Source organism: Raphanus sativus, chromosome 6 (assembly GCF_000801105.2).
Source record: "Raphanus sativus cultivar WK10039 chromosome 6, ASM80110v3, whole genome shotgun sequence".
Lineage (NCBI taxonomy): Eukaryota > Viridiplantae > Streptophyta > Magnoliopsida > Brassicales > Brassicaceae > Raphanus > Raphanus sativus.
Genome location: NC_079516.1, coordinates 4638860 through 4666175, shown reverse-complemented (window position 1 = coordinate 4666175; position 27316 = coordinate 4638860). Strand labels below are relative to the sequence as shown.

General features: G+C 36.8%; 7 protein-coding genes and 1 non-coding gene across 8 annotated transcripts; 4 read left to right on the top strand and 4 right to left on the bottom strand.

The window, feature by feature from the left end:
- Positions 1-119: 119 nt before the first annotated feature.
- LOC108807273 (putative pentatricopeptide repeat-containing protein At3g15930) lies at positions 120-3016 on the bottom strand. The gene has a single exon (XM_018579540.2). The coding sequence runs from the start codon at positions 2784-2786 to the stop codon at positions 837-839; it is 1950 nt and encodes a 649-aa protein (XP_018435042.2). The 5' UTR covers positions 2787-3016; the 3' UTR covers positions 120-836.
- On the bottom strand, positions 2880-2969 carry LOC130497326 (small nucleolar RNA snoR121). Its single transcript, XR_008936323.1, has one exon. It is a non-coding gene; the product is annotated as a small nucleolar RNA snoR121 (small nucleolar RNA).
- A 114-nt stretch (positions 3017-3130) lies between the features above and the next one.
- Positions 3131-6532, top strand: LOC130496718 (PX domain-containing protein EREX-like). Its single transcript, XM_056989051.1, has 10 exons — positions 3131-3440; positions 3787-3897; positions 3987-4085; positions 4254-4340; positions 4431-4539; positions 4686-5239; positions 5315-5479; positions 5553-5795; positions 5866-6084; positions 6206-6532. Exons 1-10 carry the CDS (start codon positions 3174-3176, stop codon positions 6434-6436), a joined length of 2085 nt encoding a protein of 694 aa, XP_056845031.1. The 5' UTR covers positions 3131-3173; the 3' UTR covers positions 6437-6532.
- Positions 6533-6622: 90 nt separating this feature from the next.
- On the top strand, positions 6623-7448 carry LOC108810628 (uncharacterized). The gene is made up of 2 exons (XM_018582731.2): positions 6623-6977; positions 7166-7448. The coding sequence occupies exons 1-2, from the start codon at positions 6750-6752 to the stop codon at positions 7355-7357; spliced, it is 420 nt and encodes a 139-aa protein (XP_018438233.1). The 5' UTR covers positions 6623-6749; the 3' UTR covers positions 7358-7448.
- Positions 7449-7456: 8 nt separating this feature from the next.
- LOC108810627 (PTI1-like tyrosine-protein kinase At3g15890) lies at positions 7457-9513 on the bottom strand. The gene is made up of 4 exons (XM_018582730.2): positions 9356-9513; positions 8763-8910; positions 8301-8569; positions 7457-8217 (listed from the first exon to the last, which is right to left on the bottom strand). The coding sequence occupies exons 1-4, from the start codon at positions 9394-9396 to the stop codon at positions 7635-7637; spliced, it is 1041 nt and encodes a 346-aa protein (XP_018438232.1). The 5' UTR covers positions 9397-9513; the 3' UTR covers positions 7457-7634.
- A 3292-nt stretch (positions 9514-12805) lies between these two features.
- LOC130496742 (topless-related protein 4-like) lies at positions 12806-19320 on the top strand. Its single transcript, XM_056989120.1, has 22 exons — positions 12806-13028; positions 13209-13388; positions 13470-13583; positions 13678-14138; positions 14519-14634; positions 14729-14897; positions 15042-15151; positions 15336-15405; positions 15536-15609; positions 15869-15964; positions 16044-16139; positions 16372-16499; positions 16585-16819; positions 16886-17050; positions 17127-17228; positions 17332-17475; positions 17574-17684; positions 17765-17947; positions 18029-18253; positions 18333-18521; positions 18609-18775; positions 18863-19320. The coding sequence occupies exons 1-22, from the start codon at positions 12949-12951 to the stop codon at positions 19056-19058; spliced, it is 3411 nt and encodes a 1136-aa protein (XP_056845100.1). The 5' UTR covers positions 12806-12948; the 3' UTR covers positions 19059-19320.
- A 1117-nt stretch (positions 19321-20437) lies between these two features.
- Positions 20438-23242, bottom strand: LOC108806340 (pectinesterase/pectinesterase inhibitor 3). The gene is given in 4 exon segments (XM_018578430.2): positions 20438-21225; positions 21774-22257; positions 22601-22704; positions 22707-23242. Coding segments are annotated over 4 exon segments (1776 nt in total). The 5' UTR covers positions 23203-23242; the 3' UTR covers positions 20438-20533.
- Positions 23243-25558: 2316 nt separating this feature from the next.
- On the top strand, positions 25559-26059 carry LOC108807653 (uncharacterized). Its single transcript, XM_018579917.2, has one exon. The coding sequence runs from the start codon at positions 25559-25561 to the stop codon at positions 26057-26059; it is 501 nt and encodes a 166-aa protein (XP_018435419.2).
- The last annotated feature ends 1257 nt before the right edge of the window (positions 26060-27316 follow it).

Here is a 27316-nt window from a genome sequence, read left to right as displayed (position 1 = left end):
TCTACAGCATATAACAACATCATTCACAGTAACAACCTGTGGATATGTTCATCATCTCAGTCTCAGGGCTGTCTATAATCTTACCCAGCCTCGAACAATAATTCATGTTGTAACAAATGTTTGTTTGTTCTTTAGATGATTTCCATATCATGTACAAGTTATTATCACATAAAGTGTCTTTCATTTTCCCCTGGTCTTAAGAATGATGAAGAAAGCTAATCCCTTCACTCATTAGAAGCTCCTGCTGTGTTATCTTTTTCTGTGTGTTCTTGCAGATGGTTTTATGAGGCTGTTTTGACCACGGCTTCTTATGCAAGTATAGAGGGGATGCTCCATGAAACATCCCACGTCTGTAAAGTGGAAGTCTCTCGCATATGATACATGATCTCGGTTTCTTGACTTTGTTACAGCTTTTGAATTTGTTTTTTTTTTTGTTGGAGCTCAGAGACCTATAAATCCCTCTAACCTTAAAACAATCACTGTGCAATCTTGTTCAGAGTCAATAGGAAAGAAAAGTTCTCAAAGGGAGCCACAGTCACTGGCTCATCTGTATCATCAGTGAATTCTACCACAAGCGAACCATCATCGGCTACGTCAGACAGCATAGATAGCTCGAAGCTACGCTGCTTAGGACGTGAAAAGGTTGAGAGGATGTACAGGAAGGAACACACATACAAGAGAATTGTGGATGTTGTAGTCAAATGCGTGAGACCCTATAGGACATCATGACAGTGACAATCTATGGATCTGTTCATCATCTCATGGTTCTCTATAATCTTGAACTGTGTATCCCTCGCTTCAGAAGCAGCAAACTCACAAGTCATAGCTAAACTATCTTACCCAGCCTCGAACAACAATTCAGAAGGATAGTCCTCTGCAAACGTCGACTCTTGTGCTAACTCTTCTAGTTTCATGTGAATCTCTTCTGATTGAAGATGTGACTTGTCTCCACAAACAAACTCCTGAGCTACACCGTTTACTTCAATTAAACTGCACCCTGGTATCGTCTTGGTTGCTATGTCCACCATCTTTCTTCTCACTTCTCGCAGATCCTCCCATCTTTCGCAAGCTGCATATATATTGCATAACAAAGCATAAACAGCCCCATTATCAGGTTCCAGCTCTAGAATCTTCTTAGCTGCCAACTCAGCCACAGATTCATCATTATGAAGTCTAGAAGCACCGAGTAGAGCTCCCCACACAATCGAGTTTGGACTCATCGGCATGTTCCTTATCATCTCATACGCTTCCTTCACCAGACCAGCTCGACCAAGCAGGTCAACCATACATCCATAATGTGCTAAACTCGGCTCTATTCTATGGTCACTTCTCATCATGGAGAAAAAGATCTTCCCTTGCTCGATCATACCACTATGGTTACAAGCAGAGAGTACGCCTAGGTAAGTAATCTCATCTGGTTGTATCGACACGTCTTGCATTTGAAAGAAAACTTTAATGGCATCTTCACCTTGTCCATTGTTCGCAAGACCAACAACCATGGCTGTCCATGTGAACTTGTCTCTCCGCCGCATCTCACGAAAAACCTTCTGCGCTTTCTCAGAAGACCCACATTTGAAGTACATATCGATCAAAGCATTCCCTACAACAACATCGTTCTTGATCTTGTTTCTGTCTATGTACGTCTTAACCCATTCACCTATCTCCAAGGCACCTAGATGAGCACAAGCTGTGAGAACACTAACCATGGTGAATTCATCTGGTACCATCCCTGCATTTTGCATCTCACGGAAAAGTTCCAGAGATTCATTAAAGCAATCACCTCGTAGGTAACCATCGATCATAATAGTCCAAGAGATTCTATCTCTCACTGGCATATCATCAAAATACGTCCTTGCTAACTCTAGATTCCCTATGTCGACAAACCCTTTAACAATACATGTCCAAGAAATCACATCCCTAGTCTTCATATTATTGAAAATCCTCACCGCTGCATCCATCTCCCCACAAGCAGCATATGCATTGACCAGAGCATTCACGACCTTCAAACTTGCCTCTCTCGAACCCCCACTAACATATCCATGAACCCTTTTACAAAGATCCTTATCCCTAACCTTAGAGCAAGCAGAGAGAACAAGAAGTAAGGTAACAGAAGTGGGAACAACCATTCTACTCTCCATCTCCGCGAAAAGTTTCAAACTTTCTTCATACTGTTTCATCCTATTACACCCAGAGATCATCAAGTTCCAAGAAAAGACATCATCTTTCCTCCCCCTGTCGAAAACCCCACGAGCCATACCCATCAGTCCACACAAAGAGTACATTCGCACAAGACCATTCTGCACATAAACGTTACAACCTAATCCGAATTTCAGAACATGGCAATGCAGCTTCTTACCACAACAAGCCAACGCTTCATCATCATCATCCTTCTTAAGACCGTTGAGCAAAAAGGGAAACGTGTAACCATCAGGGCTCACACCTTTCTCCAGCATACTCAAATACAATCTAACTCCTTCCTTGACACAACCCACTCGAGAGAAACCTTTGATCATAATGTTCCACACAACCGCGTCTGGTTCAGGCATTTTAACGAACAACTTATAGGCGTAACCAATGTCTCCACCTAGGCGACTACACCAGGAGAGTAGAAGCTTGTTTTTGATTGCTGGGTTTGGTTCAAAACCTCGGATGGTGATTTGGGAGTGTAGTTGCTTGAACTGGTCCGTTGTTTTGCAGTGGCCGAGGATGGAGATGAAATGAGAGTAGTCATTGAAGAGTGCCTTAAAAATCGATGCTTTAGGGTTAACTGGATTCCGCATAAGCATCTCCTATGAAAGATAGCAGAATCAAGAGTGTAATTATGGTATCATCAAGCAGAATAAAAAAAAGAAAGACAAAAAAAAAATGAGTAGATAATGAGCTCAGACGGCACTTGCTATCGTCACGAATTGTCAGGACGACAGCGACGGACTTAAGCCGTCACTTTTAATTGTTTTATCTTCACCGCTCGAACTCGGGTCTTAAACCAAAGTTCACCTACCAGTCAACCACTCGACAAGAGTGACCTTTTTGTGTCAACTTCTGATATATAATTTACTTAAAACAAAAAAAGAACAAAACGCACCGTATTGACTCGGTGGGTGGCAAAGAAAAGAACATCATAAAGAATCTGAATAGAAGAAGAATCAATCAAAGGGAGTAAAGGAGGGAAGATGAATCTGTACGCGGACGATCTCTCTCTTCTCGATTACAACTACAACGTCTCCGGTCCCTTCGGGGAGCCGTTCTCCCACCGCTTCCTCTCGCCTGGCCCTTTATACCACGGCGAGGACGACGACTACCGCCGCAATATCAGGTACAGTCTCGACGGGGGAGAATCGAATAAAGATTCGAGGGTCTTATTATCTACAGAGCATCGCCATGACGGGAAGTCTCCGTTGCCTCTGGGCATGGATTGGAGTGCTCATCCTCGTCAATGGGTATAATTTCTTTAGTTTTGAGTTGATCGCATTCATTGCATTTTGAACTTAGGTTCTGTCTGAACTCTTACACTATTTTGAGCTAGATTTGTTAGTTCGTGTCTGTATGGACAATTAATAAGATTCTCTTTGTTTTGTTGAGTAGGTTCTGTTAGACTTTTGTTACTTGTGCAGTTAGGAGGATGTGTTGTATTATTATTATTGTATGTGGAAAAGATCTCAGCTTGGTTTAAATTGAAGATAGAGATAAAAAAAAAGTTTAGCTTTTGAGAATGAAAGGATAGGTCTTTCTTCTTTCATATCATTTCTTTTGATGATTGTTTGTTATTGTTCCTAACAACAATAGGGAGGACGGACCACTGTTTGGCCACATGATCCTCGAACTGGTTGGAGTTACTGTGTCACTGTCCCTTCTTGGGTTGACCTTCCCAAATCAACTGTTTCTGATCCTGCCGTGGTCTGTATTATATCTTTGAGTAGAATCACATAGTTTTCTTTCCTATGTATTAGATTTTTCTTGACTCTTTTACCTTTCGTCCTCATCAGTTTTATAGAGTGCAAGTGGCGATACAATCGCCTGAGGGAATCACCTCCACTAGGCTGATACTTCGAAGATTCAATGATTTTTTGGAGTTATATTCCTCTGTGAGTATTGTTTACTTCCTCTCTTCCCTTCTCGTTTGTTTCTCTATGGTACGGTTGAAAATCATACAGCGCTTCTATAAACAACTACTATGGCTTGCTTGCTTGCTTGAATATGTATATATATTCAGCTATATTCTTTGGGTTAATGGTGTTTCATCTTTTTTCCAGATTAAGAAGGAGTTTGTGAAGAAAAGTTTACCCCAGGCACCATCAAAGAAGAGACTGAGGATGAAAAGCGAGACACTTTTGGAAGAGGTAGAATAAATACCAATTCTCTCTCAACTCTGATATTACTACTGACCGTGACAGCGAAAAATATCCTCAACAATGTTTAGTTTATTGCAGAGGAGGTGCTCTCTGGAAGATTGGATGAATAGGCTTTTGTCAGATATCGATATATCCAGAAGCGCTCTGGTAGCAACATTCCTTGAGCTTGAAGCTGCTGTCAGGTCTTGTATGTGCTCTTCTTTTTATATTCTTTTTCTCCTGCTAGTGAACACAATGTAAAAGATGATGTGGATCTATAAGTGCTGTCTGAAAGCCTTTAATGTATTGTTTGAATGTAACTAATTTTCATTCTTATTTTTGTTCTCTTTTCAGATTTCAGTGATGAATATCAAGAAAATGAAGATGGCTCTGTAGACAGTCGGTTGCTTCTACCTGACACCAGTTCTTCTGACGTTCCTGGTAGTTCATCAGTTACAATTGATCATGTCAGTGACTCTGCTGATGACACATCTGATACCTCAACGATGAAGCATGGCGAATCTAGTCTCAAAACTATTGTCTCAAGGAATTCAATTTCTGAAGATAATGTGACTGATTGGCATGAATTAATCACAGAATCTGGACTTCTCGATAAGAGTCCTTTTAAAACTGATAGAGCTGCAGAAACTGGAGAGGCGTCAATATCCAAGGAACCTAACCAAGACACGATGGAGAGTCGTCATGATGACGCTCATGGAAACAGTTACGGTGAAAGTAGTGAAACTGGGAAGGATGTGGCTATTGTATTTCAATCTGAGGAGAGAAGTAAGTTAAAGAGGGTTGTTGATACGTTAGAGCAGAGACTGGAAACAGCAAAAGCTGACACGGAAGATCTTATCTCAAGGCTAAATCAGGAGCTAGCTGTTCGACAGTTTTTGTCAACTAAGGTGTGCACAATTATCACATGCCATCATCCTCTCTGTTATGGTTAACTCTATGTAGTTGTTTTTGTGTTTGGGTAGGTAAAAGATTTAGAGGTTGAACTTGAAACAACTCGAGAGAGCTGCAAGCAAGGCATGGAGCAAACAGTTCTCAAGGAAAAAGAAAGATTCACTCAGATTCAGTGGGATATGGAGGAGCTTCGCAAGCAATGCATGGAGATGGAATCATTATTAAACTCTATAAAGGTTTGTTGCTTCTCTTAGTTTATTTCAATTGCATTCAAACGATAGATTCTTATCTATGTTTTTTGACTTACAGGACGAGAAAGCATGTATCGAGACTACAAACGAGTCGCTTGTTGAAGAAAACGAAATGTTGCTGCAGCAGATGGATGATCTAAGAGACAAGTTTGAGTATTTGCGTAAAGATCATGAAGATCTGGAAGTGAAATCGAAAGCAGAACTGAAGGTCCTTGTCAAAGAGGTCAAGTCTCTCAGAACCACTCAATCAGAATTGAGGTTAGAGCTTAGCCGCACGGTAAAAGAAAAGCTGGAGATGGAGGTAAACTAAACATACACTCACTCTTTGCAATTCGAACTTTTTAAAAATCTTATGTGCAATGTTGACACAGAGAGTTGTTCAACGGGAGAAGGATAGAGAAGAGACTGCGAAGACCGCAAACAAGAAGTTGATGCATGAGTATGATGTTCTGCAGAACCGTCTTCAAGAATGCAATGTCAAGTTCCACATGGAAGATGAGAGTAAGTTGGTAATGGAATCAGCATCTATATCCGAAGCGATTGATCTGCTAGCAACATCTGATAACCGAATAGGTCTTCTAATTGCTGAGGTAAGCTCTCAACCAATTAAAACTTCGATGCTTACTGTATGTAACTATGTATGTTTTGAGACACAAACAATAGTGTTGATGTTTCTATTTTCTTGGTTAAATTTTGTTCTGCTCAAAACAGACACAGCTTCTTTCAGAAGAACATGGAGGAACAGGTGATGTAGTAAGAAAGATGCTAACAGAGGTTCTGATTGATAATGCGAGATTAAGGAAACAGGTTAACTCTGTTCTTCGTTGCTCTTTGACCGGACATGGAATATCAGTCAAAGAAGCCAGATCAGAACAAGAAGAAGATCAAGAAGGGAGTGTTGATCTGGCAAGTACTGTTCTAAGCAAGATCCTTGAGAAATGATTTTATCAGGTTTTTTTTTATTTTGTATACATACTGTAATCAATAATCATATATATGAACTTGTAACACACTCTTTCTTTATATATATGAAAATCTTGTGGTACAATTTTGTTTTGAACGTGAGTATAAAACGCAAACGTGGATTAGACGCGTTTTTAACGTTTCAAAAACCAACGCATAACGTGAGATGTGTGTTTAGGTGGTCTGTCGTGTGTCTCTCTCTTATCCTCTTCTGTTCACGTCATTTGCAAGATTGCTTGACCAGAAAAGACGCAGCTTTAGAGAGAGAGGGTAAGAGATAAGAGAGAGAGAGATGTCAGCTTCTGTATTCGTTTCAGGTATGGCGGTTGGAGTTCCCAGGCTCTCTAGCTCAAGCTCTGTTCACCGGAGATTGGAACCAATGAAGAAGAGGACCATGAGTAGTGTCAAACTCGTGACTACCTTCCGAACTCCCTCTCCAAACTCAGGGACAAAACGGTCGTTTCGCGTCATGGTTTCCGACAACCAATCAGAACAAGCCGGTAACGGTGAAGGAGTTCAGGTCAGTTCTGTGTGGAGGAGGGGAAAGCTTTGTTCTGTTTTTTTATTTTTGTGAAGGAGGCTCAAAGAATTCAAAATTATCAAAATAACCCTTATATTTTAGAATTTGATCAAATATTATATTTACGTTTTGGACTCGAATAATTAAAAGAATACAAATAAGCCCTCTTTTTTTTGGACAAAGTACAGGAGGACTTGAGCTACCTGTTGAAGCTAGGAGCTGGTTCTGTATTAGGCGCAGCTATAATCAAATACGGCAGCGTATTGCTCCCAGAGATAACAACACCTAATCTCACTCAAGCCCTCTTCATTATATTTGCTCCTGTTGTAATCTCTGTTTTACTTTTGATCAGATCATCTTCTTCCAAGAACCAGAACTAGAGTTCAGTTCAGCTCATTGTGAAAAGATTTGTGTTCTTAAGAGTGTAAAAGTTTCACTATATTCCATAAATAAATTAAAAGTATTCAAATCTTTCATACAAGACCAAAAGTATCACAACTTTCTCTTTATATGCCAAATACCACACCTTACAAACATCCACTCAAATCAAACACTCACAAAAAGAATAAACAATACCTCAGAAACTAACCAAATATGAACAGAAGATGGTAAAAATAATCTGAGAAAAATAAATGTTAATGTGCCTAAAAAAAACCCCTATTGTTGTTCTTCTGAGATCACATCTGAGCTTTCATCTGCAACCTCTCTATATGGATTCTTGAAGATCGGATTGGCTTCAAGTTCAGACATTTTCTCCTTTGATTCATTCGTTAGCATCTCCACCACTTGAGACATTGTTGGTCTCTTCTCTGGATCTGTCTGAGCACACATGACTCCCACCAAGACTAACTTCTTCAGCTTCTCTCCCACCTTCTCTTCTTTCAGCTTCTGATCAATGACTTCACTAAACTTTTTCTCGTAAACTAGTGGTAACACCCACTCGGTTATACCACGCTTTGTTGTCCCATTTATCCTCTCAATAGGTCTCTTGCCAGTTACAAGCTCCAGCAACAAGATACCAAAACTGTACACGTCCCCTGCTTCTGTTTCTTTACCTGATGCAACACATTCTGGTGAGAGATACCCATTGTTACTTCTGTCTTTACCAGCTCCATCTTCTGCCATCAGTTTACCATATCCAAAATCCATAACCCGAGGTTCAAACTCAGAGTCTAGCAACACGTTGCTAGCTCTGACATCTCCATGGAGTACATGTGGAGTTGCATGGTTGTGTAGGTAGCTGAGAAAACACACATAAAATGTCATAAACCAAGAAGATGTTAAAACTTGTTCTTGAATGGTTTTTAGATGCTTGAGACTCACGCAAGTGCCTGAGCGGATCTTATGGCGATCTTTATCCGAGCGGTGGAATCTAGAGAGCACTCTCCCGAATACTGCTGGCCGTGAAGATTCGAGACAAGGCTCAAGTTCGGCATGTAATCATAAACAAGAAGACGTTCCTGTCCTTCATCGCAGTAGCCACGAACGCGCAGCAAGTTCTTGTGACGGATACGGGAAAGAATCTCGACTTGGACGGCGAAGTCTATCTCTTCGGTGTTATTAGTCCATGCGTTGAGTCTCTTGACTGCAACCTGCAAGAAACACAAAGTACTTGAGGCGCTGGACCCCTTCGAAGGATATTTGGGAAAGTGGCTGCCCAGACACCAGAGATATCAAAAAAAAAAAAAACCTGCAAGAAACACAAAGTACTTGAGCATGTTTTCTAGATAATAACAGTTTTAGTTAAATAGGAAGAGAAGAGATGTGTTTGAGATGAGTGTGTACCTGTGAACCATCTGAGAGCTGACCCCAATACACACTGCCGAAGCGACCTTCACCGAGTTTGTTGTCGTAGTTGAAACTGTTTGTGGCTGAGTGAAGCTCTGTCAATGAGAATATCTTCCGAGATGGCTCTGTTTCCCCTTTCTTTTTCCTGTGTAACCGTGACATCATACCAAAACTTAACCTCAGTTTTGTCCTAAAACAAACCGTTTTTGATCAACAAATCAAGAACACAACACATAGAGCCATTTCTCATCCTCATCATTATTCAAACGGTCAGTGAAGTTTATCCAAAACAGAGTAACTGTTTTTTTTTTCCTAGAAACTTTCAACATAAGGAACAAACTTTACATGAAAATCATTATAGACAGAAGGAAAAAACATAATGATTTGAGCATCAATAGGCTCAAAAACTGATAGAAAATCTTTTTTTTTTTTAAATGATCAGGAAGAACACCATAACGAATTTAACCGTTAACACCTTTTTGCAGTAACTAAACAAAGGAAAAGATCAAACAAAACAGTAAAGGAAAGAATGAGATATAACAATCATGGAGTCAATGAATCAATCAAGAAGAAGATAAACAGATACTTACCCTTCAAATCCTTTTCCACAACAGCTAGTAAATAGTTGCATCTTCAGAACAAACCCAAAACAAAAACAAAAACAAAAATAAAAACAGAAATTGAGCTTCCTCTGTTCTAAAGGGTTAAATCAAAAGGTGACGCTTTTGGGGGAGATGGCAACAGCAAAACAGAGAACTATTCTTTTAGAGTTAAGCTCTAATCTGAGAGAAAGAAGACTATTTATTTTGTTAATTCTTTTATTTATTTTTGCACGCTTACTTTTTCTTCTCGAAGAAAAAGGAACAAACTTTATAAAACTAAAAAGAAAATAAAGCTGATAGAAATGAATTAAATAACTTTACCAAAAGAAAAAATTTAAATTTTGAATGTTAGTATAGGTTTTCTCGTATCTTTTGAAAATGTATTTTACTTCTTCTTTTTATCTTTTACATGTTGACGAAATGTTCTTTTGTTTGTTAGTTGAGGGCCGGCTGCTGTGAGTCACGACAACTCATCCTAACCTTTTATTCGGTGTTTCAACAAAAAATAAATAAAGAAATAAACAGATGATGTTTCTGCAATCTTCTTTATAAAATAGCGAAATACTAAACAATTTCATGCTGTAGTTTAAATTATTTTGGATTAAAGCGATAATAATATAACAGCATTACGATGATTAAATCGCTAAATAAGCGTGGTCTGAGAGGGAATGTTTGCTCTCATCATGAAGTTCTATTTGATGTGATACTTCACTAACATGGGCTTCAGAAATCATGTCCTAATTAATTGCAATCACTGATGTAAGACTGTCTAAGTGATTGATCAAAATACCCTTTTTAAGATCAGATTTTAGAGTTTATTTCATCGACTCACCATCATAATATGCAGTTTTTTTTTCTTTTTTTTTGCATTATGTGTGTTTTGCCTTTTTATTCTTTCAACTCATCCGATAAGACTCTTAGCAAAAAAAAAAAAAACTCATCTGATAAGATCTACCAATCAGAGTAGAAATCTAAACCAAAGCAGTTTTTTTTTGGTATGAATGTTAAATAAGCCGGATAAATTCTTAGACAAGAAGGCCCCATGCCCTAATACCCCAAACACTTCTTTATCATGCCTATATCACACTCCAGAGCATATCAAGCAACTCTCGAGTGTGGATATCACAATTGTAGGACCCTTTTAAGATATTCGATGCGCTGAAAATGTTATGGTCTTTCAGACATAAGTAAAACTTGATGTCTCAGTAAACCTTTTTATAGTCGCGTGAAGCAGAAAACATCATCTGTTGTAGAAGCTTGAACGGATGCTACTGGTCTGTTTCTAAGCTCGACCACGTTCACGTTGATTAGTTAAACCCATAACGAATCATTGGCGAGAAAAATATAATTATCTATCTTACTAAAACAGAAACATTCTTTTGGACCTAACATTTATTTTGTAAGTTTTTAAATTAAATACACATTTATACTTTATAATTAAACATACATTAAGTCACTAATATTTCTTTCTTTATACTACTATCCATGTTTCCAAACAATATACTTATTTCTTTATACTACTATCAATGTTTCCAAACAATATATTTTTATACTACTATCAATGTTTCCAAATAATACAATAATTAATCTTAGTTATTTTATATCTATCATTTTCTCTTTAAAATTTTGTAAAAACGTCATAATTTCATAAATTACAAAATAGTGAACTTTAAAATTTCGATTATAAGATTACAAATTATAAAACTATTACAATTTTAATCCAATTAGATTACATATCGGTCATCCATCAGTTCAATCGCTTAGTCTCGGGTTTTAGTGATTTTTAATATGAATATTTTAAAAACATAAATTGAATTGTCAGATCTCCAGATTAACCGGTATAATCACAATCGGGTTGAATTTAAAAATACTGATTTAAATGCAAAAATATTTTAAATACACACTCTTTAAAAATAACCAAAATATTTGTTAAATTATTAGTGAAATTTTTCATCGTAAAATATCCCGCGCTTCAAAAGCGCGGGTCAAAATCTAGTTTGTGTTATATGTGGTCCCAGTGCCCAAACAGTTTTGCTCTATCATAAGTACATGCAAGGCTTGTGCTTAGCTTGGGATGGCTTTTATACATGTGTATTCTAATTATTTCTTATCCCCGTCTTGATCTACGTCTTCATGAATCTCAGTATCTTTGCTCCCCATTCTGATTATTTCTTATTTCCATCTTGATCTACGTTTTCCATAATATTTTTCACCAACAATTCCAAAACTAAATTAAAAAAAAAAATATGAAGAGAATCATTTCATAACAAATTTGATCATGAATGGATTGAATGAATTTCATTCCATATTTTTTTGCTGTATTCCATTTCTAGTATTCCATTCATTCCATATTTTTTTGCTGTATTCCATTTCTATTATTCAATTTATTTTAATTCTATAAATTTCTTATTTTTACATGTTACGTCCAATAAATACTACTTAATATTTTGTTGATTTGCTATATATTACAAAAAAGAAGACACGTTTCTCTATTTAGACATGTTTCTCTATTTTTTTCTAAAGCACATGTTTCTATATTCGCTTATTTGTTACCATTTACACATAATTTATAATTTACAAAATTAAAAATTCAAAATAACCATAAATCTTTTAAAAATTAAAAAATATAGAAAATGAAAAGATATATTAGCATTCTTGCATATTTCAGATTTATTCCATATTATCATTAACATTTTTCCTTTTTTATATTTCTTTTTAATATTATTATGTCAGAAGAACAATTTGTCAACTACTTTTAAAAATATTTGTAGTTATTTTTACGGTTAGCTGATGTCATAAATGATTAACCGTACACTACTATCATGGCATTAAATTCAACACAAGAAGAAGAGAAACTAGTTGTTCAAAAAAAAAAAAAGAAGAAGAAGAGAAACGAGCTACACGTCAAATCCTAACGAGAGAGCATTTAATTAGACAGCAGTGATGTACTAGATTCGCAACAACATAAATACACAACACTTAAATACGTCGTTCAATGTCAAAAAAAATACGTCATTAAATTTCTTTTTTAAATGAGCTTTATTACGGTGGGGGTGTAACGTATATTAATTTCCTTTTTAGTTTCTCATCTAACAAAATACACGTTTTTATTATTAACATAGACACCCAACCACCACAAAAGATTCAAACGATGTATTAAACATTACAGAATAATACTTTCAGATTTTATCAAAAGTTTAAAAATGGATAATGACACTTGTAAGATAAAGACCACACAAAATGAGTATAAAATAAAATGAAAAAGCAATAAATCCAAGAAAAAAAAAGGAAACTCCGAAAACGAGACAGCATCGGCATAAATAGCCCCACCTCTCTCTCTCATCTCTCTGCTCTCAAAGTCTCTCTCCTTGTTCAAAGTCAATTCAACAGGTATTTACTTTAAAAAAAAAAAACTTTACTTTTTGTTCTCGGGAGCCTCCCCGTTTGTTCTCTCGCACGTACGCACCTCCTGGGGATTCTCCTTCTCAATTCCATCGATTTTGTCTCTGTTTCAGATCTGTTTTAAAAAAAACCCTAAATTCTCATTGTAGCATTGAGATCGAGAGACAGAGAGAGAGGACATGTCGTCTCTCAGCAGAGAACTCGTCTTCCTGATACTCCAGTTTCTCGACGAAGAGAAGTTCAAAGACACTGTTCACAGGTCAAATTCAAACAGACAAACACCCTGAAAGGCTTAACTTTTTTTTTTTGAAATTGTTTGCTTGTCGGAATTAGTGTAGTGTTTTGTCTGGAGCATTAGTGTTTAAAGCTTTGAACTTTTTTTTTGTCTAAAATAGATTTGGGTGTGGTTCTGTTTTCGTGGTTCTGTATCTCTCTATAGGTTAGAGAAGGAGTCTGGCTTTTTCTTCAACATGAGGTACTTTGAAGACAGTATAACCGCCGGTGAATGGGACGATGTGGAGAAGTACCTCTCTGGTTTCACTAAAGTTGATGATAATAGATACTCTATGAAGATCTTTTTCGAGATTCGTAAGCAGAAGTACCTTGAAGCACTTGACAAGTAAAGTGTTCTTGATTCATTGACTTAGAAAGGTAGATAAGGATCCAATAATTTATTTATTTTTGTTTTGTTTTTTGGCAGGAAGGATCATGCCAAGGCAGTTGAAATCCTTGCTAAGGAGTTAAAAGTGTTCTCCACATTCAACGAAGAGCTTTTCAAGGAGATTACCATGCTTTTAACCTTAACTAACTTCAGGTTTTCACTTAAAAAATAATTCTTAAAGCTTTTGTATTATGTTTGTCTAATGTGTAACTAATATTTAATAAAAATGTGTGTTTACTGTTTAAAGGGAAAATGAGCAGCTTTCAAAGTATGGGGATACTAAGTCTGCAAGAGGTATTATGCTTGGGGAACTTAAGAAACTGATTGAGGCAAATCCTCTCTTCCGGGACAAACTTCAGTTTCCAACTCTGAAGAATTCTAGATTGAGAACCTTAATCAATCAAAGTTTGAACTGGCAGCATCAGCTTTGCAAGAATCCAAGGCCTAACCCGGATATAAAAACACTATTTGTTGATCATTCTTGTGGGCACCCTAATGGTTCTCATGTTCAGTCCCCTGCAACTAATCATTTGATGGGTGGTTCAGTCCCTAAAGTTGGAGGCTTCCCACCACTAGGTGCTCATGGTCCATTTCAGCCTACACCAGCTCCTCTTACAACGTCTCTTGCAGGATGGATGCCTAATCCATCTGTCTCGCATCCTACTGTTTCTGCTGGGCCTATTGGCCTAGGTGCCCCCAACAGTGCTGGTAATGCTTTCTTAACTAATTTTTTCTTCTAATCTATCAATGTTGGAGATATATTTCCACAGTATTAGTTATGTTGGACATGTCAACGTGCTTCTTAGACTGCATGAACTGCATCAAAAAATGATATGATATATACTGAAATACGTTCATATGTTCCGTTTTGTTTATTTTCACAGTATTCTTGTTTATGGATAATAGATAGAGAAGCAAAATATTTAATTTATAAATTAGATAAACCCTTTATATGTCATCTTACATCTTAAATTTCTTCATTATCGCCATTTTATGTAGTTCAGAATGTGGAGATCTCTGTGTATAATATTTTTTTGACAATTAGATACCTCATATCATAATCTGTATTCATGATCTCCTCCTTACAGTGTCTATGCTAAAGCGCCCAAGGACTCCTCCAACTAATAGTCTATCAATGGATTATCAGACAGCAGATTCTGAAAGTGTATTGAAGAGACCCAGAGCCTTTGGTATATCAGACGGGGTAATAACGACTGCTTACTCGTTATTTTTAGCTTAAGTTCTCATCCCTAATATCTTAGAAGTTCACAGTTTTTTTTTTTGAAACATTTTTTCAGGTTAATAATCTTCCAGTCAATGTCATGCCAGCCACATATCCAGGGCAAAGCCATGCTTATGCAACTTATTCTACTGATGACTTGCCCAAAACTGTTAGCAGGGTTTTGAGTCAGGGTTCTACCATTAAGAGCATGGATTTTCATCCAGTACAACAAACTATGCTTCTTGGTTAGTTTTCTCCAAACCAATGCATGCATCACTTCTATGAGTTATGCTGGTTTTATAATCTGACAGCATGTATGTATATCTTTTTCAGTACAATATGTTGATTTTTGTCTTGCTTCTAATGGTGGATTTGCATTGGTTTCATAGTTGGCACCAATCTTGGTGATATTGCAATATGGGAGGTGGGTAGCAGGGAAAAGCTTGTTTCTAGAAGCTTTAAAGTTTGGGATCTAGCTACCTGCACTGGGAATCTTCAGGTATGGTTCATCTTTTACTAATATATTGTAACAGTTAGAAGATAAACCGAATGGGATTTTTTTTAAGAACAAAACTTGGTGTATTTGTAAGGAACAGATCAAGGTTAACAACTAGTTATCATGGACATCACGGACATCTTTTCCTTTTGCTGACTTGTTGTTTGGTTTCTTTCTTTTCCATTAGGCTTCACTTGCTAGCGAGTATACTGCAGCAGTAAACCGAGTCATCTGGAGTCCTGATGGAGGTCTTCTGGGTAAGCCACTCTATGATCTTGTGGTCGTATTGTAGAGTCAATTGTTTTATCCCTTATCGGTTTTTGGCTGGTTATCGTATAAATTTTGATGGTATATCTAACGCCTCCTAATGTCTACTTCCTATTTCAGGTGTCGCATATTCTAAGCATATTGTACATATCTATTCATATCATGGTGGCGATGATTTGCGGAATCATCTAGAGGTTTGTCTCCTTACTCACGACTTTATAAACTTCTGTATCTTTTCCTAGTCAGTTATCATTCTCTTCTTTGGTGATATTTATTTTTATATGTATATCATTGTTCACTGGAAGAATGTGTGGTTCCTTGGATTACATATTTGTTCTTGTCTTATAGGATTCTACTAATACTGTCTTTTTCACTGGGATCCTTATTTACTTTTATCTCTGAACAGCATTCTTAGATCTTTGATGTTCGTTTTTTTTTTGTTTACCGTTGTAGATTGATGCTCATGCTGGTAATGTCAACGATCTCGCTTTCTCCCAACCAAACCAGGAATTGTGTGTTGTGACTTGTGGAGAAGACAAGACAATCAAGGTTTGAATCTTGGAATGGTGTTTTCAGAGTTGGATATATGGGAGCATTATATGCTTATATATAAGTACTTGTTATACAGGTCTGGAGCGCTGTTACTGGAAATAAATTGCACACATTCGAAGGGCATGAGGCGCCTGTTTATTCCGTGTGTCCACACCAGAAAGAGAATATTCAGGTAGTGTAAATATGCTTATAGTGTGTCTCTTTCTCTTTATTCTAGAGCACTCCATAAGATGAAATCATCCTTTCTCCCATTCTGTTTTCAATGTTTACGCTTGAAACTCTGTGTAGCGATATGGAAGCTTATGCTTCTTGAAATACATTTTTGAGTCTGTGTGCATGCATCACTTTTACTCCTCTTTGGCCCTTAGGATTGTTATGATGAAGACTTTTATTTTTTTTGTCAGTTCATATTCTCAACTGCTGTTGATGGAAGGATAAAGGCTTGGTTATATGACAACATGGGTTCTAGAGTGGACTATGATGCCCCTGGTCGATCTTGCACGGCAATGGCCTACTCTTCAGACGGAACTAGGTAAATGAATCTCTGCTATTCCTGTTATGCTAAACTAATCCATCCTTTTTACTCATGTCTCTTTTTCTCTTCTCCTTTGCTGTAGATTATTCTCTTGTGGTACTAGTAAGGAGGGTGAATCATTCATCGTTGAATGGAATGAAAGTGAAGGAGCTGTGAAACGGACTTACCTGGGATTAGGGAAACGGTCTGTTGGGGTTGTTCAGTTCGATACCTTGAAGAATAAGTTTTTGGTAGCTGGTGATGAGTTCCACATCAAATTTTGGGATATGGATAGTGTTGAGCTCTTGACTACAACAAATGCAGACGGGGGATTACCGGTAATGGTCTTTTTTGATATTTAGTTGTTATTGGTGTATTTGTAACTTAATTAATATTTTTTTCAGTCTTCCCCTTGCTTAAGAATCAATAAAGAAGGAACTCTGCTGGCTGTCTCAACTACTGAGAATGGAATTAAGATACTAGCGAATGCTGAAGGTTTGAGGATTTTGCACTCCATGGCAAACCGTGGTCTTGAAAGCTCTAGAGCTCCTCCTGGATCTGTTCCAAAGGTAGGAAACTTATTATCATCATATCTTTTATATATTCTCAGAAAATAAATTGAATGCATATGATTTTGGTTCATAGGGTCCTACTGTTGGAACATTTGGGACTCCAAGTTCAAGCACTGGAATGAGTCTATCAATGGCTGAAAGAAGTGGTCCAGGGGCTGCTGCTGTTACTGCAATGGTAATCCAACCTGTTAAATGTCCCCACTTTGTTTCTCTAGTGAAGTTGGCAGAGATCAAAGTCTTAATTGTTACTAAACTATATCACAATCTTTTGGTTTTAGAATGGCGATACTCGAAGTCTGTCAGATGTTAAACCACGAATCCATGAGGACGCAGAGAAATCAAAGGTCTGGAAGCTTGCAGAGATCAGTGAACGTTCACACCTTCGTACTCTGAGGCTTCCTGACACCCTGCTACCAGCAAGAGTATGTAACCAATCTTATCTCAAACACGTTGCCATCACATTCCTTGCACTCTACTTCTATAATCTTTGTCTGATGTCATCTTGTTTTCTTGATTACAGATTGTTAAGTTAATATACACAAATTCTGGAGCTGCCGTATTGGCATTAGCAGAGAATGCTCTACACAAACTCTGGAAGTGGCAGAAGAATGAGCGGAATCTTTCTGGAAAGGTACATCATATCCCTTGTGATAGATACATCATCTAGTGGTAAGACTTTTGACACTCACCATTGTGTATCTCTGCTTATAGGCAAACAGCAATGTGCCACCACAGCTTTGGCAGCCACCTAGTGGAGTAGTAATGACAAACGACACACGTGAGGGAAACAACAAAGAAGACGTAGTTCCATGCTTTGCCCTCTCAAAGAATGATTCTTATGTCATGTCAGCCTCTGGAGGAAAAATCTCCTTGTTCAACATGATGACTTTTAAGGTTTCCCCTCTCTCCGTTTCTGAGTTTACGTCTCTCGCAAGCTTTCGAATTTTCTCACTTATATTTGTTTTATAACTCCAGACGATGACTACATTCATGGCGCCTCCTCCAGCAGCGACTTCCCTCGCCTTCCATCCTCAAGACAATAACATTATTGCTATTGGAATGGATGATTCCTCTATTCAAATCTACAATGTTAGAGTGGATGAGGTTAAAAGTAAATTGAAAGGTCACCAGAAGAGAGTGACTGGTTTAGCATTCTCAAACGTTCTGAATATACTGGTTTCATCTGGTGCTGATTCTCAGGTATTATGGCTACATTACTTTTGTTTTATGTTCAGATAAAGATTTTGAGTGAGATTGGTTTTATGATCTGTTGTTTTAGCTCTGTGTATGGAGCATGGATGGATGGGATAAGCAAGCTAGCAAACAAATACAAATTCCCAGCGGGCATTCGCCAAATCCAATCTCTCATACACGAGTTCAGTTCCATCAAGATCAGACACATGTCCTTGTTGTCCATGCCAGCCAGTTAGCCATATATGAGGCTCCTAACTTAGAGAACGTGAAGCAGGTTCGTTGCTTACATTGTTGTTCCATTTTTAACTGTTGTTTCAAGAGTTGATCTGTTGATATTATTTCTCTCTTAACTTAACTTCAGTGGATACCAACGGAGTCAAGTGGTTCAGTGACAGATGCTGTATACTCATGTGATAGCCAGTCCATCTACGCAGCCTTTGATGATGGAAGCGTGAGTATCTTGACGGCAACTACATTGCAACTTAAGTGCCGCATTGGTCCCAGTTCATATTTGCCTTCAAACCCGAGGTAAAAGAATCCTCTTGATTATGACATTGACCAACACAACATCGTAACTTCCGACAATTAACATCAATCTCACTCTCTGTTGAACAGCTTGAGAATATATCCAGCCACAATCGCAGCACATCCCTCTGAGCCAAACCAATTTGCAGTTGGGCTTACCGATGGAGGGGTTCATGTGATGGAACCACCAGGACCAGGAGGGAAGTGGGGAGTGTCTCCACCGCCAGAAAACGGTGCGGGACCTAGCGTCTCCTCAGCACCCGGGTCAGATCAACAAACGAGATGAGGAGAACTCTGCGATTTGTAGGTTATATATAACTGTCTTATTCATAGTAGGTGAAAGAAGATGAAGCAGTAGCAATCAGTAGTCTCTTCCATTATATCTAGTTTTTTTACTTTTACTTTTACATTGTTCTTTTGAGATTATTCTTATAATCATCGTAGAATTTATACTTCCCAACAATCTGTTTATTTCGATTTCAATGTTTGTAGATAAAAGATTGATTTAGCAAATTCTTACAATGCTAGTGTTCTTCTTTTGAGCTTCACTATGTAACTTAACGTTCGTGGCCAAACCAAACACAATGAGAAACCAAGTAACTTCCAGCTGCCACCACTCTAGTCCATGCCTGGCCGAGAACTCAAACTTATGATGATTGTTACTACCTATACTACATATGGCTTCCAATATGGTTTTAATTTTATCTTCTAAATTACTGCAATTAATTAGCTTTCTTTTATCATTGAAAACAAAAAGCAACAAATTCACAAATACTATATGCTGTTTTTCCGTGTGAAATATGACGAAAAAGAAGAGTTTTATAAATATACTTCTTCTGTTTACATACTTAATAATTAACTTATTATAATGTTTGTGTAGATAGATAGCAGAAAGGAATATGATACGTTGGTGTTACATGCTTAAGTATTGTATGTACGAGTACATATTCATCGAGAGAATGCGAGGGTTATTGCATATCAAAGGGGTGCAATAATGGAGGATGTCGTGCTTTGGATCTTGAGAAACCCGTAAAGCCTGACCGTTGTTGCTGTTATTATGTAGAGCGTTGATCAGCTAAATTTCTTATTTTCCTTTTTGTTATGAGAAGTATGTGATTTTGTATAACAAAATCTCATCAATTAAAATTCATTTTCATTGGATATAGTCTTTGCATCTTAAAAACATGATTGGTCAGCTAAATTTCTTATTAAGCTACTGATGTAAATAGTGTGATGATGTAAGGAAACAAATTGTAAATGGATCAATTCAATGACGGAACTGCAATACTCCAACTCAATTATCCAAAAAAAAACTCTTAAGATATGCAATTTGCCATCAAGAAATGCTTTATAAATGTTTAGTTTATCATTCTAATATATTTGTGATTTCATTTTAGAACGTTTAAAAGTTCATTTTACAAATTTAATAGACTTAAAATATATTAGGCATGCACATTTCGTAAATTAAAACTAAATCCAGATATTAAAAACATTACCCAATATGTTCTTGATAAGAAATACAGTGGAAAATTTAGATAATGGACGGGTTCGTGAAATTCAGATAGCTAAAACCACCACTTTTAAATTCAATAATTTGTATTAAGAATCAAATGGCGATCAATCTCAACTAATTTCCAATACTACGATCTATAAAAGATATGAAAATAGACAACACAAACACATTTTAATTTTTATTGATAAAATCAATAATCATTCAACCAACAATATATGTAGACTACAACACTTCACAACAACAACATCTCAAAGACCTAGCGAGAAAGGGAAACCAGTCGAACGTAACCAGCCTCCACCACCAATAAACTGACCAGCAGTATATCTCTGAGCTTCAGCAGCAGTCCTGATTACCTTAAAGCCTCTCCACTTCACTCTCCTTGCAGTTCCCGCCCCTGCTCCTCTGTTCGCATACTCTCTATAAGTCAAAGTATTCAACGCAAAAGTCCCGGTCCACTCGAACCACCCTTCGGGTCGGATCACGTCAGAGATATCCGACTGCATGATTACTGTCTGAGAGTACTCTTTCCATGGCCGACCAAGATATGTCGGGAAATGACTTTTCACGCGCTGCAAATCCGACGTGGCACCGATCCTACATTTTTGGATAACGATCCCTGTGTTCTGGTTAGGATCAGTCCTTCCTTGGGCAGTGACCATGTTTTTCTGGCCGGAGCTTGGTCGGCGAGCGTGGATGTCGCAGTCTTGGAGGAGGACGGCGGCATTTCCGAAGATGAAATCGACAGTTCCGGCGATGAGGCACTTGACGAAGAACTGACGGTTTGAATGGACGTAGAGAGTGTCTTGGTAAGCTAACATGTCACATTGGTAAAAAGCGGAGAAATCAGAACCGACACGGAGAGCCACCGCTTGGTGCTTCGACGGACCTGCCGTGTTTTGGAAAGTGATGTCACGCGCTAGAAACCTCTCGCCGACAGCAGCTGGACCCCAAAGAAAAAGAACATCAATTCATTAGTTTAACGGAATCATTAGCTAAAGAAAAGGACTAATAAACTAGACTTGTTTGGCTGGAATATCACATTTGTTTAATTAACGGATTAATAAATTTACCTTTTTATAAAATATTTTTAAAAGTGAAAAGAAATGAAATGATTTAACAAATGGAAATAAGAAAAGTCAACAACAATGAAACAAGAAAAAAACAAGGTTAAAAACTCTCTTCACGAGTGGAACTGTGGAAGAGGCATAAAACCAATCCACATCAAGTGGCCTAGACTCAGCACATGACTCATATATTACAAAGCGTTTTGTTCAGTTATGGCAATTTTCAAGTTCAAATTTAATTTTATCCCGTTACTAGGCTAAACGTGCGAATCATAGTATTAAGAATCTACATGTGATGTAAGTAATAAAAGTACTTGAAACAAGAGTAAAGAGTTTCCACCACAAAGAAGGTCCACGCCACATCGTCCAGAACTAATTCAAGTCTTTTTTTCAAAAAGAAAAATAAACAACTACAATTGCTTACCAACGGTGGCGGAGTGAAATGTGGTGCTACCGTCGACGACGTTTCTATTTCCAGTAATAATAGTTCTTGTCCGACCATCTCCCATGAACATTATATTCTTTTTCTTCTTCGACACTTCCACATTCTCTCTATAAACACCAGCTCTTATATGTATCACATACCTCCTATTACTATTATCCGGGGCCGCTGCAACCGCAGCCGCAATAGTCTTGAATTTACCGCTACCGTTAGCAGCCACGGTAGCATCGGCTCTCACTCTTGACCCTTGAAGAAGCCTCCTATCTCCTACCGATAACCAAGTAGGCCACCCCTCTGCGTCTATTTCTCCGGCGCCGGCAATATCTACGGCCATTGTGGTATCCTCCTCCTCGAGTTTACGGTTGTTTGAGAAGGATTTAGCTTTTAGCTCGAAATTGGCTATGTCGGTATCAGTCATGTTCTTGATCATCGCTAGTGCGTTGCTGCACATGTGCTCGACGTGTACCTGCACATAACATATCTCGTTATAAAACTGTATTTAAAAACAATCATGTTATTACAAACTTTTAGAATTAAATACACTCCAATAACAACTGATAGCAACTATTTCTACCAACACTAGCTACCAACATTTCATTATAAGAATGTTGATGTTATCTTGAGCAATTTAAGATTCCATCAATGTAGTGAACCAAAACAAATGCATTTTATCGATCGACATTTGCAAATTGTAAATTAAATCATTTTTTCATACTGATCTTAGCTTATACATTTCACATATTTATAGCAGTTATTATGCAATTCCACATGATAGCCGTAATGGGTAAAGAATGGATGTTTTTACATACCTGACCCTTCAACAAGACCTTACGGACTTTCTTATCAGCATCATCATGAGAGAATCCGTCAAGACAAGTCTCCTGGTTGGTAATGGCAGAGCTTATTAGGGTTTGAGATCACCGGCGTGTTCCCTTAGGGTTTTCTTGTTAGGATACATTTGGAGATCTTCCAGTGCCTCATGAAGCTCATCAAGGGTCTCATCAATAGTCTCCAAACAGTCATGAAGCGCCGTCTTCTCACGGGGAGTCAGTCCTTTCCTGTTTTTGATCAGTTTCTTCACGGTGAAGTAATTGTGTTCCACGGCGGTTGTTGTTAGGTTAAGCGATGCCTCAATGACGTCTTTCTGCGACGTAAGTTTGACGCCGCCAGAAATGGCCACGGCGGAGACGCAGAGGTCATAGTAAAGAGTGGAGCTGCAAGCAGATCTTAGCACGGCGTGAGATGACGGTGATAGAGGTCGTTTTCTGTTTCCGTTGGCTTTTGAAGCTCCGGCGGCGATTCCGGTGACGGCAGCCACGAGGAGCAATGCAACGGCGGCTGATAGTAAAACAAGTTTCTTGTTTTTCTTGAAATTATCTTTGGAGAAAATTTCTTTGATAGATGTTGCCATTGTTGGACACTGATGAGTGAGAGTGGTGAATGTTCTCTTCAAGAGTGGGGTGTTTTATATTGATGAAATTAAAATTAGAAACGATATTTTATTTTAATGGTTCTTTTCTCTTTCTTCTTACTTGACTCTATTATTTGAGTGTAAATAAAATTCAGTAAAAATAAAACACATGATTTTTTCGTAACACAACACATGTTATATAAGCCGTTAACAGAAGATAAGATTTTTATATATAATAGCATTTCTTTTCTCTTTATTCTAACTTTTCTTGACTATTATTTGAGTGTACATTTAGTGAAAAAAAACACATGTTATAAGCAGCCACGTTAATAGAAGATAAGATTTTTTTTTGTGAAGAGAATATTATTCCAATTGTTCGAGTTCCACAGAAGTACTATTGTCGTGTTCCCAAATTTGTAATCTTGTGTTAGGCTTTGATCGATATTGTCCGAAGACAAGTCCAACCATAACGAGTGGCCTAGGCTAGCGACTTCCATTGCACATACTGGAAGTGTAAGAGCCTACATTACAAAAAAAGTCTAGCCATAACACCAGCTCGTTGCTTTGCTTACCAGTTTTATTTTATATTGGAAAATTTTCTTTAACGAATATTTCTTTAATATAATATATGCCTTCTCTCAAAAGAAAAATGTCTTGAATGACTTGCCTTGAAACTTCTAAATTTTGTATAGGTTGCTGCTAATCATAAAAATAATATCAATTTCTAAAATAAAAATATGACTTTTTAATACAGAAAAATATATATTCAAGAAGTAAAAGAATTCTGAGTAAAATAATTTCCCTAGTTTGCGTGTTCTAAATTAAAGAATTCTGACGTCAGTACGACACACACATACACGTATGCATGACTACACTACCAAAACGGGAGAAAAATCTACCGTACAATTTATAATCTGAGTATAAATCGATGTCTTTGGAAACCTATGTGATCTTAGAATTAGTCTCCCAAGTTACAAATTTCGATTTTTCGGATACTATGAACAAGTTGCTTACCAATTTGTACATATATTCTATCAGATATAAGGTTGAATTCTCAAAATTAACAAAGTAACAACACTAGTAAGAGAGCCCAATTTGTCACTGTCACTTTTATCATTTTAATACATTTGAATTTTCATAAAAATCAGTTTTAACTTCTTTAAAAAAATATAAAGTGAGTTTAAATGTTTATTTTTTGTCAAAAATGTTTACTTTTTCCGTATGTTTTAAAAACATATTATAAACAAACCAAATTCAATAAAATATAGATAAGCAAATATAAATTTAAACTAAATATATAAGAATACAAAATTTGTGACAAACATAGTCAAATGTTTCATATTTTGTATTTTTTTAAAAAACATGTTGTATATAAAAGAAGAGTACATTTGCAATTTTAATATGTGACATTTGTAATAACCAAACAATATTAACAACTTCGTATTTGTTTTTTCTTTCAAAGACTAACTTTCATATTTGTTGTATTAGAGTTTTGGATCGAAAATATTAAAATAATAGTTAATGCTAAGTGCATCCCCTATGTGGGGAGGGAGGGTCTAATCTCAAGTATCTAAAGATATATATATATATATATATATATATATATATATATATATATATATGTATGTATTTATATTAATATTTAATTGCGGATTTCTAAAAACTACGAAAACTCAACCGAAAATATCTAACATCTATTGAAGGCGTTCCAATAATGGTTTGAATTACAAGAATGATGGTATTTAGATTAAAATACAAAATTTTGGATTTTCAGATTGGTTGGCGCTAATCTAAACGGGCTTAGACCCAAATATCCGAAATCTAAATGAATTTAGTCCGAAAGATCTAATTTTTGTAGACTTATAAAACTAAACCCAACCTGGTAAATTTTAGGGTGGACGGAATTTTGGCTGAGGGCTTCGACCCTAATTACATGCTACCTACATGATTCATCACCAAGTTCCGTGCTTATTTCATTGTGAACTGTAAATGAATTACCTAAACTTTGAAAACGCGATGAACATGTCTTGTCTAGGACGACATTGCTTTAATATAGGCCCATAAAAAGATAGAGAACAGGAATAAAACATAATACGAGACAGGTTTAAGCATTTGCAGTTTTGTTAAGATTTGATGATCAAAAACTAAATATTAATTTTTAGCATATGTAACCATTTGTTTGTTTGTCACAGAGAAAAAAAAATCGTTTTTCTTTTGTTTTTGTTTGTTTGTTTGTTATGTTCCAAATAAAAACAAAAGGAAAGTTTAACAGCTTCGGTTTCAGGTAAACCCCATGGAACTTATCATATATTTACGAGAGAGACTAACGAATGATCAATTACAGGAAAAAAAAAAGATGGATGTTAAGAATAACATTTTCAAAACCCTAGCTCTATGGTGCCTTCTTGTACAGGCTATCATGGTCTCTTCCAACACCGTGGCTCTCAAGGAACCAGACTACGTAAACATGAACGTAACAATCCGTAACGCAATGACCGGGCTAATCCGCCCAGAGATTGTCTACAGATGCCAGTCTAAACGAAAAGACTACGGTTGGCACCGATCTAAAAAACCAGGAATGCAGTTTTCATTCCCAATCATTCTCATAAAAGGTGAAAGCAAGATACCTGCTATTCACATTTGCAATGTCCGGTCAGTCCTGGGAACCGCAACACTCGTGATCGAAAACACTTATCTCGACGCAGAGATGTGTCCTAAATCTTCATGTGCTCACGTAGCTACACCTAAAGGGATCTTGTTTAGAGGCCTTGAATGGGATTTTAAAACCGTGTTTCCCAAACTCAAACCAGTTGAGTACCTAGAGTTGCCGTGGACACCTTGGCCTAACAGAACATGAATATTTTGTTTCTTCTGTATTGAATGTAACTATATACTATATTTAGAGTTCATAATCAGTCTGTCACATACAATATCTCACAGAGAGATATATATAATACATTTTATATAAAAACAACAACAAAAAGAAGTAGGGTATAAACAGTTTCGGTTCCGGTCATGATTACGTAGTTTTAGGATCAGTCAATGGTCAGTGCCATTCGTTATTTGTGAGCTTCTGAAGGTAGCTTAACATTGGTAGCTAATCCAATGGCTTGTAGGAAGCTAACGACATAACAAGTCATATCAAGTTGCTACCGTTCAAGGCCATGTTGAGCTGAGAACTCATAAGCATGGTGATTGTTGTGCGGTCCATCTCCTAATGCTAGAACCCATCTTAGTTATTTTTTTAATCCTGAATAATTATGCTATTATAAATTATGAGACGATCCATTTAGTTTAGTTTAGAGTTACATATATAATAAGGATATGCCTAAGTTATATGATATACCCACGTGACAAGCTTAGTTCACTAGCCAAGTTATATGGTAATTGAGTCACTCATTGACTTTTTTATTAGCTACCGTATAAACTAGAGTTCTTTTACCGAGCAGGTCTATGGTTGCTCTAAAAATCAAAATATCAGGCTCTACCGATGAGTTATTAATTCTGTGAGATAGTTGTATCAAGACAATACTAAACCAACAAAAAAAAGACAATATGAAACCTCTATGGTAACTTCACAATAACGTACACATTTAGTCAGGTCAAAATTTAGAAACAATATTTAAGTTTACCACTAGAATGAACCTTTAAATTCATCTCATTTTTATTACCAATCAAATTGCAATATAGATTAGTGCCACATAGATAAATAAATAATAAATTTTTTAAAAATTAAAATAGCTAAAACAAATAATAAGGAAAATTTTAACAATTTTAATGCCATCAGCTGAACCATAAACTCAAAATTATAAACTATAAATTCTAAATCTAAACTCAAACCTTAAACCCAAACTCTAAACCATGAATCTTAAACCCAAACTTTAGATCCTAAACGCAAACCAAAATCCAGATCCAAACTCTATACTTTAAACTCTAAATTTAAACCCAAAACTGAAATCCTACAGTTTAAATTAACTTAAACCTACTTTAAACTTAAACTATAAACCCAAACTCAAACTCTAAACCTTAAACCATAAATATAAGCCCAAAAATCCAAATTCTAGAGTCTAAATCCAAATTTTTAGGATACAGAGTTTGGGTTTATGGTTTGGGA

What these genes read in the sequence shown, in the direction of transcription:
- LOC108807273 (XM_018579540.2), bottom strand. Translation starts at nt 2,786, where the DNA reads ATGCTTATGCGGAATCCAGTTAACCCTAAAGCATCGATTTTTAAGGCA.
- LOC130496718 (XM_056989051.1), top strand. Translation starts at nt 3,174, where the DNA reads ATGAATCTGTACGCGGACGATCTCTCTCTTCTCGATTACAACTACAAC. An exon ending in GTGCTCATCCTCGTCAATGG is followed by an intron (nt 3,441 to 3,786) that starts GTATAATTTCTT and finishes TAACAACAATAG; the next exon opens with GGAGGACGGACCACTGTTTG. An exon ending in CTGTTTCTGATCCTGCCGTG is followed by an intron (nt 3,898 to 3,986) that starts GTCTGTATTATA and finishes CGTCCTCATCAG; the next exon opens with TTTTATAGAGTGCAAGTGGC.
- LOC108810628 (XM_018582731.2), top strand. Translation starts at nt 6,750, where the DNA reads ATGTCAGCTTCTGTATTCGTTTCAGGTATGGCGGTTGGAGTTCCCAGG. An exon ending in GTAACGGTGAAGGAGTTCAG is followed by an intron (nt 6,978 to 7,165) that starts GTCAGTTCTGTG and finishes GACAAAGTACAG; the next exon opens with GAGGACTTGAGCTACCTGTT.
- LOC108810627 (XM_018582730.2), bottom strand. Translation starts at nt 9,396, where the DNA reads ATGCAACTATTTACTAGCTGTTGTGGAAAAGGATTTGAAGG. An exon ending in TGTGGAAAAGGATTTGAAGG is followed by an intron (nt 8,911 to 9,355) that starts GTAAGTATCTGT and finishes ACGGTTACACAG; the next exon opens with GAAAAAGAAAGGGGAAACAG. An exon ending in AGCTCTCAGATGGTTCACAG is followed by an intron (nt 8,570 to 8,762) that starts GTACACACTCAT and finishes TGTTTCTTGCAG; the next exon opens with GTTGCAGTCAAGAGACTCAA.
- LOC130496742 (XM_056989120.1), top strand. Translation starts at nt 12,949, where the DNA reads ATGTCGTCTCTCAGCAGAGAACTCGTCTTCCTGATACTCCAGTTTCTC. An exon ending in CTGCTGCTGTTACTGCAATG is followed by an intron (nt 17,229 to 17,331) that starts GTAATCCAACCT and finishes TTTTGGTTTTAG; the next exon opens with AATGGCGATACTCGAAGTCT. An exon ending in CATCTGGTGCTGATTCTCAG is followed by an intron (nt 18,254 to 18,332) that starts GTATTATGGCTA and finishes CTGTTGTTTTAG; the next exon opens with CTCTGTGTATGGAGCATGGA.
- LOC108807653 (XM_018579917.2), top strand. Translation starts at nt 25,559, where the DNA reads ATGGATGTTAAGAATAACATTTTCAAAACCCTAGCTCTATGGTGCCTT.